Source organism: Callionymus lyra, chromosome 2, assembly GCF_982586985.1.
Source record: "Callionymus lyra chromosome 2, fCalLyr1.hap1.1, whole genome shotgun sequence".
Lineage (NCBI taxonomy): Eukaryota > Metazoa > Chordata > Actinopteri > Syngnathiformes > Callionymidae > Callionymus > Callionymus lyra.
Genome location: NC_141819.1, coordinates 10144824 through 10161235, shown reverse-complemented (window position 1 = coordinate 10161235; position 16412 = coordinate 10144824). Strand labels below are relative to the sequence as shown.

Genomic DNA, 16412 nt, shown 5'->3' with positions numbered 1-16412 from the left:
CAAATTATATATTTGAAATACAGAAATATTGTTTTTTGGCGGACCACTTTTATAAATTAAATTGTATACTAATTAAATTATCATTAATTTAAATCATTAAATTATATTATTTTTACTGTTATGATCAGGAGACAAATTAAACTGCATTAAATTGCATCAATAATTAGGTTAGGTTAGGTAGAACTTTATTGATATTGTTTTTTCCAACTAGCCACAGCAAATACAGCAATTTTTCATTAAATAAATCAAAACAAAATAAGAACAAAGAGAAATAAAAAATCATTGATGATTATGTTAAATATATATATATATATATTAAAGTACATTTGTGCCTTAACTAACAACTCTTAATAAATTGCAAATTATACTTATTTAAGAGCATTAAAATAAACGTCTTAAAAATGAGTTTCATTAAAGTATAGTAAAGATCTTTCCATTCGTTTTTATGTAGTATTGATGCTTAGTTTCATATAAAATGAACATTTGTCTAACTGTTAAATTAAAAACGGTCTTGTTTTGTGATGGCTCCTATTATTATGGATTTTTCGCAGTTCTTTCTTAAATCCACTCGTGATTTGATAAAATCCCTGAAACATGATTTAAAAGTGTAAAAAAACTCACCGTCTCGTCTCAGCTGCTGCAGAGACTCTGGCACAGACGCGCGCTCTGACGCAGGAGTGCGCGTGAAACCCGAGGTTGTTCTGGTCAAATAAGAAGTTCTGTGAAGGATGCTTGACTGTCGAGCTGCTCACGATGACGAGGCTGGTGACGTGTGCTTGTTTATTTTACTACAAGTATTACGGTTATAACATATATTAATGAGATGTACCATTGAAAGATGTATTGAAAAAAAACATTGAAATGTATTTATTTATATAATTATAACAATGGTTTATTTATATATATATATATATATATATATATACAGTATATATATAGATATATAGATATATCTATATATCTATATATCTATATAGATATATAGATATATATATATATATATTCGGTTCGTAGGTCAAAAACTTTAGTTAAAAAACGACAAAAGACATTGTGATTTTATTTAAGAAAACAAATTAATCGAGTAATTAAACTACACAAAAAAATATATCATCAACAATCATTTTGTGAGCCGTGAACAAAATAAAATGAAACTCTACATAAACACAATACTATTGTTTAGTGATGTGTCGTTGAGGATATAAATATATATATATATCAGAATTGGTACGATTGTGTTTGTATTTTACGTCATTCAAGTATAATTCAAAAGGATTCATTTGTATTTAAGCCAGAGTAGTGTAATATTAGTAGTATTTTTTAGGTATTTTTATTTCTATATTTTAATAAAATGTGTTTTTTTTGTTTTCCGTTTGTATCTGAATTCATTTGAAAATTTTGCCAAAATTACTGTTCTTGTTTATAAACCACAGTAATCTTTTTTATTTGACTTGTAGTTATTACTTGAGCTCACGTTTTGATTTCTTGTTTCCTTAGATTGGAGGAAGTCCAGGAGCAAACAAGCATCTTTTGATAAGTAAGTAAGTAAGTAAGTAATATTTATTTATATAGCGCTTTTCCAGACCAGGGTCACAAAGCGCTTTAACAATCAAAACAATATTCAAAACAGTATATACTTTAAAGATCAAGATAAAGTATTGTTTTGATTGTTAAAGCGCTTTGTGACCCTGGTCTGGTAAAGCGCTATATAAGCGCTTTGACTGACTGGAATTGAGTGGTACCTGGATCTTTCCTTATGGCTGTGATGAGATAACCATGATGCACCATTTTCTTGTTTCCTTGTGTGCTGTTCAACACGTAGACCATGGTCTTTGTAGTTAATAATGTCACTGGACAATAAAAAGTTATGTCAGGGGAGGAATGGCAGCTCACATATTAATAATCTTCTACTAATAATAAACTGCTGATTGTGTCTTGGCTGGACTGAAGGCAAACTCATTATTTCACAATAGCTTTTTTCATTCAGAACACATTTCAGTGTTAAAAACATATATTATCTGAATTCAACAAGAAGTCATGCTCGGCAGATATACAGTATTTTTTTTTTTTACATTTTACATTTATTTTTTAAAACAAATGTGTTTTCGGGTCTTCGACCCAGAAATACCACAAGGGATACCACAAAATAAATTGTTTTCGGGCCTTTGGGTCACCTTGACCCTGATATAACACAAGGGATAGCACAAACCCATTTGTTTCTCGGCCCTTTGGTCACCTTGACCGTGATATAACACAAAGGATACCACAAAATAAATTGTTTTCGGGCCTTCGGGTCACCTTGACCCTGATATAACACAAGGGATACCACAAACCCATTTGTTTCTGGGCCCTTTGGTCACCTTGACCCTGATATAACACAAGGGATAGCACAAACACATTTGTTTCTGGGCCCTTTGGTCACCTTGACCGTGATATAACACAAAGGATACCACAAAATAAATTGTTTTCGGGCCTTCGGGTCACCTTGACCCTGATATAACACAAGGGATACCACAAACCCATTTGTTTCTGGGCCCTTTGCTCACCTTGACCCTAATATAACACAAGGGATACTACAAACACATTTTCTTTGGGCCTTAGGGTCACCTTGACCCTGATATAACAAAATGGATACCACAAACACATTTGTTTTCAGGCCTAATGTTTCTGCTCTTGATCAAAATCTTTCAAATCGACCATTTTCAAGCTTCTAAAGGTGTATGTATATATGCATGTATTATCGTGTGTATATTTAAAGCTGTACACGACACGGAGGTGCTTACAAACACAACCACGAGGAGGTTGAAACCATGAAGCAGGAAATCCTTTTCGAAAAAAGCGCTTCCTGAACGCGAGCACGGAAATACAAGTCAACATTTTGTTTCTCTCGGTGACGGTAACTTTATCTTTTCTGCAACATCCTGGATCTCTGAAGACTGTAAGTACAAACTCCTCATTTTAATGTTTTCAGAACAAGATTAAGTCTCTTTCTTAACGCTGGACTAACAGTCAGTTCGTATCGTCTGGTCAGAAATTGAACCATTTTTCTTTCATAGAAACCAAATGGACGTCAGCGAGGAGGAGTTCACGCCGCTGATGAACCCGGACCTGGAGGGGAGCCTCGGGTCCAGTTTCAGCGCCGACACCAGCCTGGAAGTCCATCTCTACTTCCTCCCTTCCACGAAGGCGGCTTCGACGACGCACATATCGTGCAGTCAGATCTCCGCCGAAGACGTCTGCATTCATGCCGCCAAGAAATGTGGTGAGACTCCTTGAGTCCTTCGAAACGGTTGAAGAAACGCTTCCTGATTCATTCATTTCTCCAGGGATTTTACCGGTTTACCGGAGTCTGTTCGGGCTGGCGTCCCAGAACGGGTCCTTCTGGTTTCCTCCGTCGCACCTGTTTCGATCCGAGGAACACGTCCAGGTCCTCTTCAGGGTTCGGTGGGTACGATTCGCCGATTCACGAGTGAACGTCAAAGTCGAAAGAGAACAATTCTTCGTCGCAGGTTTTTCTTCGCCAACTGGTTCGAACAAGGCCCGAGAGCCTCGTACCGCTACGGCCTGACCCGGGACCGAGTCAGTCCGGTTCTCAACTACTCCGTCATCGAATATCTCTTTGCTCAGGTGAAAACAACACAAATAGAAATCAATATAAAGTGTCAAATATCAACCTTTTTTTTGTTGTTGTCTCTACGAAAAAAGCTGCGACACGACTTCATCTCCAGCGAGGCAGGAGTCGCTCCACCTCTGAGCTCCCAAGAGGAGTGTCTGGGTCTGGCCGTCCTGGATCTGTGGAGGATGGCGAGGGAGCGTCATCAGAGTGTGCGAGAGATCTGCAGGACCGTCAGGTGAACTATTTTCATAACAAGGGATATTAAACCATAACATCTCGCCGACCTTTGACCTTTGACCGTAATCCTTTGTTTGTAGGAAACAGACGACGCCTTTGTAGTTTAAAGTTTCCCTTTTCCGGGCACACTTTAGTTCCTTACTATCCTACTTCTGACACCATTTTACTAGCCTAGTAAAGAGGAAACAGATAAGACTTTACTTAACTACTTTATGAGCCTTATAAAACAGGCGCAAAAGTAATTACACACATTTTGTTGTCACAACAGGATTGTTTTATAATTGTTGGATACTTTTTCAACGACCTGGACAAAATAAAAACAAATAAATGATTTGACAATTAAATTATGTTGTTTAAAGTTTTGGTCGGAGGTGAAATGAGTTATTTATTTTACGTTTATTGTCCAGCAGCAGGAAAATAAACGTTTTCTGATTCTGATGCCATCCTGTTAAAACTGTTAAAAGATATTCATTAAAGTTTGTAGAAGAATTCTCTTTAGGTTGTATATTTCTAAACTAACATTTCATTTTTGTTTATAGCTACATGAAGTTTTGCTTCCTGTTTCCACTGTTGACTCCCTCAACACCCAAAGTTAAAGTAGCCTTTACTCTAAATATATGTTAAAATATGAACCGGTTCCACTTTCACTGAATACGTGGTAAATATCTTTGTTTTGTGAATTATCAGGCTTTACTTGTGAAAAGTACTTTATATTAAGGACAATACACGATTTTAAAACAATACATTAAAGTATAAATTGTTCTCCAAATAATATTATTTAAACTCTAGTTGTATACATGTTAAAGAGCAGTGCTTTTTATGTGTATATATACGTTTAACTTTTGTTCATTTGTACGTTTAATTATTTGGGTATTTAGTTTTAACATTTATCCATACATTTCGCTTTTTATTTATTAAAGTTTTTCCTATTTACTTCTTTCATGTGATTCACCATTTTGCAGTATGCAAAAGAAAAGTACGAAAACGTAAATAAATAAAGTGCTAAATGTACGTTAAATAACAAAATGTATAAATAATTAAATGAACAAATAAATACAAGTTAAAACATATATTATTAAATAATTAACATATAATAATAAATTAAGGTATATATATATATATATATATATATATATATATATATATATATATATATATATATATAAATATCACAGTTCTTTAGTGATGTATCAACTAAGGTTCATGAAGCAGTATCATATTCTTCAGAGGACAGTAAGGGGCGCCTTCAGTTTAAAAATGATGTGAGGTTTCAATAGAATAGCTTTTCAAAGCAATAGATTATTAAAGAGTGACATCTAGTGGACTCAGGAAATAATAATGACACTGTTTCATGAAGCTTCATCGACACATCACTACCGTTATTCGACAAAAGTAAAATCAGAAATAATTAATCTATTTATTTAGACATTTTTATATTTAATCACAGATTTATTTTTTTACTTAGTTATGTATTTATAAATGTATAGTGTCATGTTTTCATCCTGATCCATCTTAACTATAGTACTTAAATTATAGTACTATAACTAAAGTACTATAACTATAGTACTTTGCTTGTATTTCAGTTACAAATCATGCCTCCCGGAGTCGCACCGTGAAGACATCCAAAGAAGGAACCGCCTCAACCGCTTTCGAATCCGAAGCACTCTCAAGCATTTTCTGAAGAAGCTGGTGAACTGCTCGGTAGACGAGTGCAGCTTGAAAGTCAAGTACCTGCTTGAACTGGCCGCCGTTGTTCCTGCTCTGGGATCTGAGACCTTCCGTGTGAACGCTTCCTCGTCGAGCTGCAGCCCAACCTTTACGCTGCTGCGTGTTTCTGGAGAAACTGGGATCCAAACCGGTGGAGGATCACTTCACGGTGCAATGGTGAGGTACTAGTATAAGTGGTGGTACTGTAGTACATTTACTGAAGATAGTCCAGGACCATATACTTTTACTCCAGACTAAATCATACATCTCAAATGGAACATCTTTGGACTACTTTCATAGATCATGTTGGTCAAAATAAGTTTTATTGTCTTTAAAACACCAAAGAGCATTTGTACAAAATGTATCTGTGAAAACTACACTCTCCTCACATGTTTCAAATGTTGAATTCTTCCTCTCCAAGAAACAGTCAGTCCCTCATCATGACCACGTTTTTAACTTATTATTTTATAAAGAAATCTGGGCGAACGAGAGGTTACGAGAGTCCATTAGTACGTAATAATGGCTTCCCTCCTCCTCCAGCCAGCTCTAATAATGCCCCGCTTTGTTTATACAACAAGTCCCTCATCATGAACATGTTTTGAACTTATTACTTTATAAAGTTAGCCCTGAAATCTGGGCGAACGAGAGGTTACGAGAGTAGAGTCCATTATGACATAATAATGGCTTCACTCCTCCTCCAGCCAGCTGTAATCACGCCCCGCTTTGTTTATACAACAAGTCCCTCATCATGAACATGTTTTTGAACTTATTACTTTATAAAGTTAGCCCTGAAATCTGGGCGAACGAGAGGTTACGAGAGTCCATTATGACATAATAATGGCTTCACTCCTCCTCCAGCCAGCTGTAATCATGCCCCGCTTTGTTTACACAACGAGTCCCTCGGAGGCGGAGACTTCCGGGATTGATGACGGACAGTGAAGAAACAGTCAGTCCCTCATCATGACCACGTTTTTAACTTATTATTTTATAAAGAAATCTGGGCGAACGAGAGGTTACGAGAGTCCATTATGACGTAAAAATGGCTTCCCTCCTCCTCCAGCCAGCTCTAATAATACCCCGCTTTGTTTATACAACAAGTCCATCATCATGAACATGCTTTGAACTTATTACTTTATAAAGTTAGCCCTGAAATCTGGGCGAACGAGAGGTTACGAGAGTAGAGTCCATTATGACATAATAATGGCTTCACTCCTCCTCCAGCCAGCTGTAATCACGCCCCGCTTTGTTTATACAACAAGTCCCTCATCATGAACATGTTTTTGAACTTATTACTTTATAAAGTTAGCCCTGAAATCTGGGCGAACGAGAGGTTACGAGAGTCCATTATGACATAATAATGGCTTCACTCCTCCTCCAGCCAGCTGTAATCATGCCCCTGCTTTGTTTACACAACGAGTCCCTTGGAGGCGGAGACTTCCGGGATTGATGACGGACAGTGAACAAACAGTCACAGCAGACTGGGTGTGGTTGTGATAAACAAGATTAAATCTCCAGAAAAACGTTGTTTTCAGTGGGCGGGGCTTAAGATCATTTTCTAATGTCAATCATTAGAACATCTTTAAGTGAAACCCGTCAAAAGCATCACCGACTCCCGACTGTTACAGGAATGGCAAACATTCTGCGACTTCAAAGAGATCATCGACATCACCGTCATGCGAGTCGCCCACGAGCAGGTGTCCCAGGAGGACCGGATGGTGACCATCACTCGCAACGACGACAAATGTCTGGTAAGACCTGCCGACGTTGGCATCCGAACATCCACGCGTGAAGACGGACTCTCTCCTCTCAGGGGGCCACGTTCAAAGGCCTCCAGGAGGCCCACTCCTTCGTCTCGCTCGTGGACGGCTACTTCCGACTGACCACGGACTCCACGCATTACTTCTGCCAGGACATCACGCCGCCGAGCATCCTGAGCGGTCTGCGCGACCGCAGTCACGGCCCGATCACGTGAGTCGCCGGGACGCCGGAGAAAACTCTTTTTACTCCAGGTTTTCTTTTGTTCAGGTCAGAGTTCGCGGTCAACAAGCTGAAGAAGCTGGGATGTGATGAAGGGACCTTCCTTCTGCGACAGAGTCCTAAAACCTACGACAACTTCTACCTCACCGTCTGTGTGCAGGTGAATCATTCTACACACTAGTATTCTATGTATACGTATTTAACTCGGACGTGTTCTAGACGCCGCTGGGACTGGACTACAAAAACTGCCTGATCATCAAAAACGAGAAGTACAGTCTCCCTGGCGTCTCCACGTTATTCTCCACATTAAAGGAACTCACCAGGCACTTGCAGCACAACAAAATGTTGGTGGCAGAGATCCCCTTCAAGCTGGGACGATGTTGCCCCCCCCGACCTAAGGGTGTGTCTATTAGTTACGAATCCTTGGAAAAAAACTCCTGAAATTTGAAGTAGTTACTAAGATTTTTTTTAAATATATCCACAGAACTGACAAATCTAATCATCGTACGTAACAGCAGCACGATGGACACTCAGGGATCACATACACCAGAGAGGAACAAATTCGATGATATCCAGTTCCACATGATCAAATTTGAAGATCTCACATGGGTAGGTCATGGTCTGGCAGGGGTGTGTTCTGAAGTCATGGTTGTGTGTATACCTGCTGTAAGTGTGATTTGAAGTCATGGCTGTGTGTATAGCTGCTGTAAGTGTGATTGATTTTAAGTCATAGTTGTGTGTACGTATACCTGCTGTAAGTGTGTTCTGAAGTCATGGTTGTGTGTATACCTGCTGTAAGTGTGTTCTGGAGTCATGGTTGTGTGTATACCTGCTGTAATTGTGATTTGAAGTCATGGTTGTGTGTATACCTGCTGTAAGTGTGTTCTGAAGTCATGGCTGTGTGTATAGCTGCTGTAAGTGTGATTGATTTTAAGTCATAGTTGTGTGTACGTATACCTGCTGTAAGTGTGTTCTGAAGTCATGGTTGTGTGTATACCTGCTGTAAGTGTGTTCTGGAGTCATGGTTGTGTGTATACCTGCTGTAATTGTGATTTGAAGTCATGGTTGTGTGTATACCTGCTGTAAGTGTGATTTGAAGTCATGGCTGTGTGTATAGCTGCTGTAAGTGTGATTGATTTTAAGTCATAGTTGTGTGTACGTATACCTGCTGTAAGTGTGTTCTGAAGTCATGGTTGTGTGTATACCTGCTGTAAGTGTGTTCTGGAGTCATGGTTGTGTGTATACCTGCTGTAATTGTGATTTGAAGTCATGGTTGTGTGTATACCTGCTGTAAGTGTGTTCTGAAGTCATGGTTGTGTGTATACCTGCTGTAAGTGTGATTGGTTTTAAGTCATAGTTGTGTGTATACCTGCTGTAATTGTGATTTGAAGTCATGGCTGTGCGTATACCTGCTGTAAGTGTGTTCTGAAGTCATGGTTGTGTGTATACCTGCTGTAAGTGTGATTGGTTTTAAGTCATAGTTGTGTGTATACCTGCTGTAATTGTGATTTCAAGTCATGGTTGTGTGTATAACTCCTGTAATTGTGATTTGAAGGCATGTTTGTGTGTATACCTGCTGTAAGTGTGTTCTGAAGTCATGGTTGTGTGTGTATACCTGCTGTAAGTGTGTTCTGAAGTCTTGGTTGTGTGTATACCCACTGTAAGTGTGAAATTAAGTCATGGTTGTGTGTTTACCTCATGTCAGTGTGTTCTGAAGTCATGGTTCTGTGTATACCTGCTGTTAGTGTGTTCTGAAGTCTTGGTTGTGTGTATACCCACTGTAAGTGTGAAATTAAGTCATGGTTGTGTGTTTACCTCATGTCAGTGTGTTCTGAAGTCATGGTTGTGTGTATACCTGCTGTAAGTGTGTTCTGGAGTCATGGTTGTAAGTAAGTAAGTAATTTTTATTTGTATAGCGCTTTTCCAGACTAGGGTCACAAAGCGCTTAAACAATCAAAACAATATTCAATAAAGTATATACTTTAAAGATCAAGATCAAACTGATAACACAACAGGAGTTCCAGAAAATCAAGGAAAAGCCTGAACAAATAGAACCGTCTTAAGATACCTGCTGTAAGTGTTTTCTGAAGTCATTGTTGTGTGTGTATACCTGCTGTAAGTGTGTTCTGGAGTCATGGTTGTGTGTATACCTCCTGTAAGTGTGTTCTGAAGTCATGGCTGTGTGTATACCTGCTGTAAGTGTGTTCTGAAGTCATGGTTGTGTGTATACCTCCTGTAAGTGTGTTCTGAAGTCATGGTTGTGTGTATACCTCCTGTAAAGGTGTTCTGAAGTCATGGTTGTGTGTATACCTCCTGTAAGTGTGTTCTGAAGTCACGGCTGTGTGTATACCTGCTGTAAGTGTGTTCTGAAGTCATGGTTGTGTGTATACCTGCAGTAAGTGTGTTCTGAAGTCATGGTTGTGTGTATACCTCCTGTAAAGGTGTTCTGAAGTCATGGTTGTGTGTATACCTCCTGTAAGTGTGTTCTGAAGTCATGGCTGTGTGTATACCTGCTGTAAGTGTGTTCTGGAGTCATGGTTGTGTGTATACCTCCTTTAAATGTGTTCTGAAGTCATGGTTGTGTGTATACCTGCTGTAAATGTGTTCTGAAGTCATGGTTGTGTGTATACCTCCTGTAAGTGTGTTCTGAAGTCATGGTTGTGTGTATACCTGCTGTAAGTGTGTTCTGGAGTCATGGTTGTGTGTATACCTCCTGTAAAGGTGTTCTGAAGTCATCGTTGTGTGTATACCTGCTGTAAGTGTGTTCTGAAGAAATTGGTTGTGTGTATACCTCCTGTAAGTGTGTTCTGAAGTAATGGTTGTGTGTATACCTCCTGTAAGTGTGTTCGGAAGTCATGGTTGTGTGTATACGTCCTGTAAGGGTGAGAGTCTTGGACAAGGATCCTTCACCAGAATCTTCCGTGGCTACAAAGCCGAAGTTCGTGACGGAGAGAAAAAAACGACAGAGGTTCTTCTCAAGGAGCTGGATGTTGATCACAAGAACTGTTGGGAGGTGTGACGCACACAAACACACACACACACATATATATAAACACAAAAGATTTGATCGTTTGTGTTGTTTGTTTCAGTCCTTCTTCGAAGCTGCCAGTGTGATGACTCAGATTTCTCACAAACACCTGCTGCTGGTCTATGGCGTGAGCATGAAAGGAGCCACGAGTGAGTACAAACAAACGAGTTGTTTTCAAACTATTGGCTGCGAGATGTTGTATGGATTGGTTTCTTTACTCTGGATGAGGAGTGAACCTGGATCTTATCTCTGTAAAGGTTGGCAGTAATCCCATCCTGCAGTTAAAAAAAACAATTCAATCCCACGTGATCCTGGAGATGACTGAGGACGAGAGGATACAGTCGACTCTAGCAGCTTTTAAAGCTGATGTTTGGACATATTTTGGTTTCAAAAACAAATGAAAGTTGTCACGACTTTGTCAAGAGTCATGTGGTCTGTAAAATCTGCAACACCAGAGTCAAGTACTCGACAATACTACGAATATATACTTGTTGCTACAGTATCACGATATATTCTATGCTGTCCCTGTACGGTGATACGTATTGTGTCGCCAGATTCTTCCCAATAAATGCCACTAGTTTTGAGGAGATAAAGTATTTCACTTCCTCAAGGTCTGCTTAGTTTTTTCCCACAATAGTGAGAGTGTTTGTGAGTGGGTGTCTGTCCAGGGTGTCCCCTCATAGTCATCCTCGGATTTGTCTCACCTGGGACGTTCTGCCGAAGAGTTCCTCCAGACCTCAGACCAGTATTGTTTTTCTCCGCGTGAGAGATTCTGACACGGAGTCTGACCGGAGAGCAGCTGCGAAAACAAACTTGTTGTGTCCGGCAGACGTCATGGTGCAGGAGTTCGTCAAGCACGGAGCTCTTGACCTTTACTTGAAGAGAGGACGCTCGGTGTCCGTGAGCTGGAAACTGGAGATCACCAAACAGCTGGCCTCGGCCCTCAACTTCCTGGTGAGACGCAAGACGACCAGGAGACGAAAAGACTGTGAATGTTTGATTGTCCGCAGGAGGAGAAGAACATTGTTCACGGGAACATCTGCGCCAAGAACCTGCTGCTGGCCAGAGAAGGAGATCAGACCCAGGGCAGCTCCCCGTTCATCAAGCTCAGCGACCCGGGCATCAGTGTGACGGTGCTGGGCAGGGAGGGTAAGCTTTGAGTGATGGACCCGATGACCTCGATTGTGAAGATGACCCGTAGAGTTGTGTTCAGTCGTCCTGGACAGGATTCCCTGGGTGGCCCCGGAAGTCCTGGACGCTCCGGATGACCTGAGTCTGGAGTGTGACAAGTGGAGTTTTGGAGCCACCGTGTGGGAGATCTTCAACGGCGGGATCGCTCCGCTGCACGGCTGCGACCTTCAGATGGTGAACTTGAGACCTCGAGCTCTGTAGGGTCGACTGAAGGAATATTAACGATACATTTTCACGTTGTTGTCTTTCCAGAAGCAGCAGTTCTACGAGACGCTGCAGCAGCTGCCTCGCTCCCAGTGGACGGAACTGGCCGATCTGATCGACCAGTGCATGAACTACCAGCCGGACTTCAGACCGTCGTGCCGCGGCATCATCCGGCATCTCAACAGTTTGATCACGTCAGGTGATTAAAATACATCTTTGGGCACCTAATGTGTCTCTTAAATTGTTCTAGGGCCCCAAATATACTCACCTGTATGTTTCCTTTTGCAAAAAACTCTCATTTAATGAAGAAATTTACATTAGAAAATACGATTAAGCCCCGCCCACTTAAAATGCTAAATCACACCCACTCTGCTCTGATTGGTCACAAAAACACAAGTCGCATTCAAGGACTCACGTAAATTTCAAACTCACCAATGAAACTCCCGTTTTGTACATTAAAAACGAATAATAAAAATAGGGTTTTCTGCTTAATTTACATGTTACAAAAACACCTAAAGGCAAAAGTAACTCTCACCATGTTTACATAAATATATTTTGGATATTAACATGTAGGTTCTTAACTGATTTAGGGCTTCTAGGGGCGGACACCTCCACCAGAGTGAATGTTTAATTTAAACCGTAATCTCCTTTGGCGAGATTTAAGACGTGGAGAGAACTTTATTAAGTAATAACTTCAAAACGGAGCAAAGTCATGATGAATGAACTACTGAATTTTGAAGAGGACGACTTCAACATTTACAAAATGTGTATAAATAAATCAGGAGAGTTGTTTTTTCACATGAGGTGCCCTTTAAGTCTTTCAAAGTTTAAAGGTATTTTAATGCAGGTTTGTGAGGAGGGTTGTCCATTTTCATTCCAGACTATGTGATTCTGCACGCGACAGAGCCGGTCTCAGACTCGGCCGTGACCAGAACCACCAGCCTGCACAGTCATACTTTATTTGAGGAACGGCACCTTCGTTACATCTCTCTGTTAGGAAAAGTAAGTCGGATAAAATAATAAGTTGATCGCAACGATTCTGTTTTGTTCCACGGTGAGGGGACGACGGAGCTTCACGGATGGATTGAAACAACGTAATAATATATGATAAAATAACCACCTTTCTAGGGAAACTTTGGCTGCGTGGAACTCTGTCGCTACGACCCGCTGGGCGACGACACCGGCGAGCTGGTGGCCGTGAAGAAGCTGCAGGCAGACCAGCAGTCGACCATGCAGGACTTCCAGAAGGAGGTGGACACGCTCAGCAGGCTGCGCTGTGACTACATCGTCAAGTACCGAGGAGTCTGTTACAGTGCAGGTGATTCATTGCATGTTATGTCTGTAGATATCAGTAGAAAAACCTCTGTTGTCAAAATGAGAATTAATAAAGAATGAATCAACTTAAAATGCACAAAAATCCATGTAAACGGCTAAGAAATAAACAGCTAAAAATAATCAACTTTTAAGCACAAAGGACTCTTTTTGGTTTGTCTTCCTCAGGTCGCCTCAGCATGAGCCTGGTGATGGAGTATCTTCCTCACGGAAACCTCATCGGCTACATGGACAAGAACAAAAACAGGATCAACACTCAACGAATGCTGCTCTTCGCTCTACAAATCTGCAAGGTGGTGAAACCATGAAAGTTGGTTTTATACTTGTAATCATTTGTTGAGCTGAAACGTCCTTTAATGATTTATATCAGTGAATCCAAGCCTGTTGGCCGCGGCCTCCTGGTGGGCCGCGATGGTATTGCAAGTGGGCAAAATCGTTTCCACCATTTTTTGGTTGGAGGGAGGGTGGATGTAATTGTATAAACATATAAATACACATAATAATGTTTTAAACATTCTCAAATATTATTTTCATTATATTGTTTTTTTCTTCGAGTATTATACATGTGACAAGGAAATGAGAATTATAATGTCTTCGTATTTATGGGATGGGCCGCAAAGGTTTTGGAGGCTTAAAAGTGGGCCCTGAGTTGGAAAAGGTTGGGGACCACTGATTTAGATTAAACGCATACCTCCTAGGGACTCGTTATATAAACAAATCGGGGTGTGACTACAGCTGGCTGGAGGACGAGTGAAGCCATTATTAGGTCGTAACGGACTCTCGTAACCTCTCGTTCGCCCAGATTTTAAAGCTACTTTATAAAGTAATAAGTTCAAAACATGGTCATGATGACGGACTTCCTGCATCTTGGAGAGGAAGATTTTAACATTTAAAACATGTGACTCAGGAGAGTTGTGTTTTCACATTTCTTTAACCGTTAACTGAGCAATAGAAAGTAGGAATCACCTTTATTTTAACTAAAATGTTTCTTTTTGCAGCTAAGATTGTTGCCGTCTCCAATCATGTTTAAATATCAAACATTAAATGAAGATGTCTCGTTCAGGGGATGGAGCATCTGCAGACCCTGCGGTACGTTCATCGAGACCTGGCGGGCAGAAACATCCTGGTGGCCAGTGACACCCTGGTGAAGATCGCAGATTTTGGATTGACCAAAATCATTCCTTTCGAGAAGGAGTACTATCGAGTCACGCAGCCTGGAAAAAGCCCCATCTTCTGGTAGGTTCAAATGAATCTCCTCACATCAGGAAAAAAGCTTAAACAGCTTAACACATTTGTTCAGGCTTTTCCTTGATTTTATGGAACTCCTGTGTTGTTTTCAGTATTATCTTGACATTTAAAGTATATACTTTATTTAATATTATGTATATTATATATATGGAAAAAAACAATTTCCCGGAAGAGACCTCTTGAGGGATCAATAAAGTTTTACCTTACCTTACCTTACCTTATATTGTTTTGATTGTTTAAGCGCTTTGTGACCCTGGTTTGGAAAAGCGCTTTACAAATTAAAAATAATTACTTACTTACTTACGATTTGAATGGTGCAGTACATTTGTTATCCACTTGGGAGCGCTAGAAACACACAGTAAGTAAGTAAGTAATTTATATTTGTAGAGTTTTTTCCAGACCAGGGTCACAAAGCGCTTAAACAATCAAAACAATACTCAATAAAATATATACTTTAAAGGTCAAGATAACACAGGGGGGGGGGGGAGTCAGTTACTACTGTCAAAGTACACGCATGTAAAATAGTTAAATGTTAAAGAAGGACACCATAGTTTCTCCAAATGTTTTCCAGGTTTGCTCCAGAATCCATAAAGGAATCCCGCTTCTCCCAGATGTCGGACGTGTGGAGTTTCGGGGTGGTCCTCCACGAGCTCTTCTCTCGCTGTGATGCCAACTGCAGCCCTAAAAGGGTACGAGTGGAAAAGTGTAAAAAGTTCTGTGGAGTAGAAAACGCTGCTAATGGAACCGATATGTGGCAGCTGTTCATGCAGGAGATCGGACACAACATCCAGGGTCCGTCCGTGTCCATGCACGTCGCAAACATTTTGAAGGACCAGTGGAGGCTACCAGCTCCGCTCGACTGTCCAGCCAAGGTACCCTCGAGTTCATGGATCATACATTTACCTGTACAAGGTCGGGGGTCGAGGGGGCAGCAGCTGGACCGAAGAGGCCCAGACCTTCCTTTCCCTAGAATCTTTCATTTTCTTTCCGACCTTTAATCCTCACGTAATAGAATCACCAGTTTCATGTGGTGTCTTTCATTCAACAATTCGGTTTTCTCCTCCAGGTGTATGCAGTGATGAAGCAGTGTTGGGCGTTTAACTTCGAGGAACGGCCTGGTTTCTCCAACCTGACCGAACAAATTGAAAACATCATGCAGGAGAGACTGAAATCTAATTGAAGGAAATGTGATTTAATGTCTTGTTATTGTTCCTCATCTGGCAATTTAGGACAAAAGTACTTTTTTTTAAATTATCTTACAAAAAATGTTTTTTTTATTATTATTATTTGCATTTAACATATAAAATAAACTCATTTATTTTGACTGTTGTTTGTTGTCACAAGTTTTTCGTGAATAGGTCGTTCCTGTAAATCAAGCTTCCCATACTTTGACCATCCTACCCTTGTTACCTTTTGTCACAGACGATGAAGATAATGAAGAGTTTGTAGAAAAAAAACATACAAGACAGACTTGACCTGTTCTTGATCAGGTGACAATGGTCCATGACCTTGGATTGATAATCTAACAACATTAATATCATTATAAAAACACAATGATGGGACAGTGAGTCGCTCACAATAACGTTTGACACTTTTTCTTATTTCCAATGTTAAAAAATAAATAAATAATGGAGTAAAGATGATGTGGAATTGTTGTACAATTTATTTAAAGTATTGAAATCAATTAATGAAAATATTTCAGACACGTTTACAGGAAATATAATACACTTTCTTTACTCAAACACCAGTGTAATCGTATTTGGCAGCATTTCAATGGCATCATAGAAATGGTTACTAAGCAATAATAAAGACACACAATAGATGGCGCTCTAAACATTTAAAAACAGCAAAAAGCTTTACGATCGCCCTGAGATT

General features: G+C 40.0%; 1 protein-coding gene across 1 annotated transcript; it reads left to right on the top strand.

Moving 5' to 3' along the window:
• Nucleotides 1-2829: 2829 nt before the first annotated feature.
• On the top strand, nt 2830-15866 carry jak3 (Janus kinase 3 (a protein tyrosine kinase, leukocyte)). Its single transcript, XM_087783481.1, has 24 exons — nt 2830-2935; nt 3054-3259; nt 3324-3441; nt 3507-3624; nt 3703-3848; nt 5434-5734; nt 7183-7305; nt 7368-7525; nt 7583-7694; nt 7754-7934; nt 8019-8143; nt 10416-10547; nt 10624-10711; nt 11392-11516; nt 11573-11711; nt 11776-11927; nt 12006-12156; nt 12838-12959; nt 13086-13275; nt 13458-13582; nt 14353-14525; nt 15109-15226; nt 15296-15409; nt 15604-15866. The coding sequence occupies exons 2-24, from the start codon at nt 3061-3063 to the stop codon at nt 15715-15717; spliced, it is 3324 nt and encodes a 1107-aa protein (XP_087639607.1). The 5' UTR covers nt 2830-2935; nt 3054-3060; the 3' UTR covers nt 15718-15866.
• Nucleotides 15867-16412: the final 546 nt, after the last annotated feature.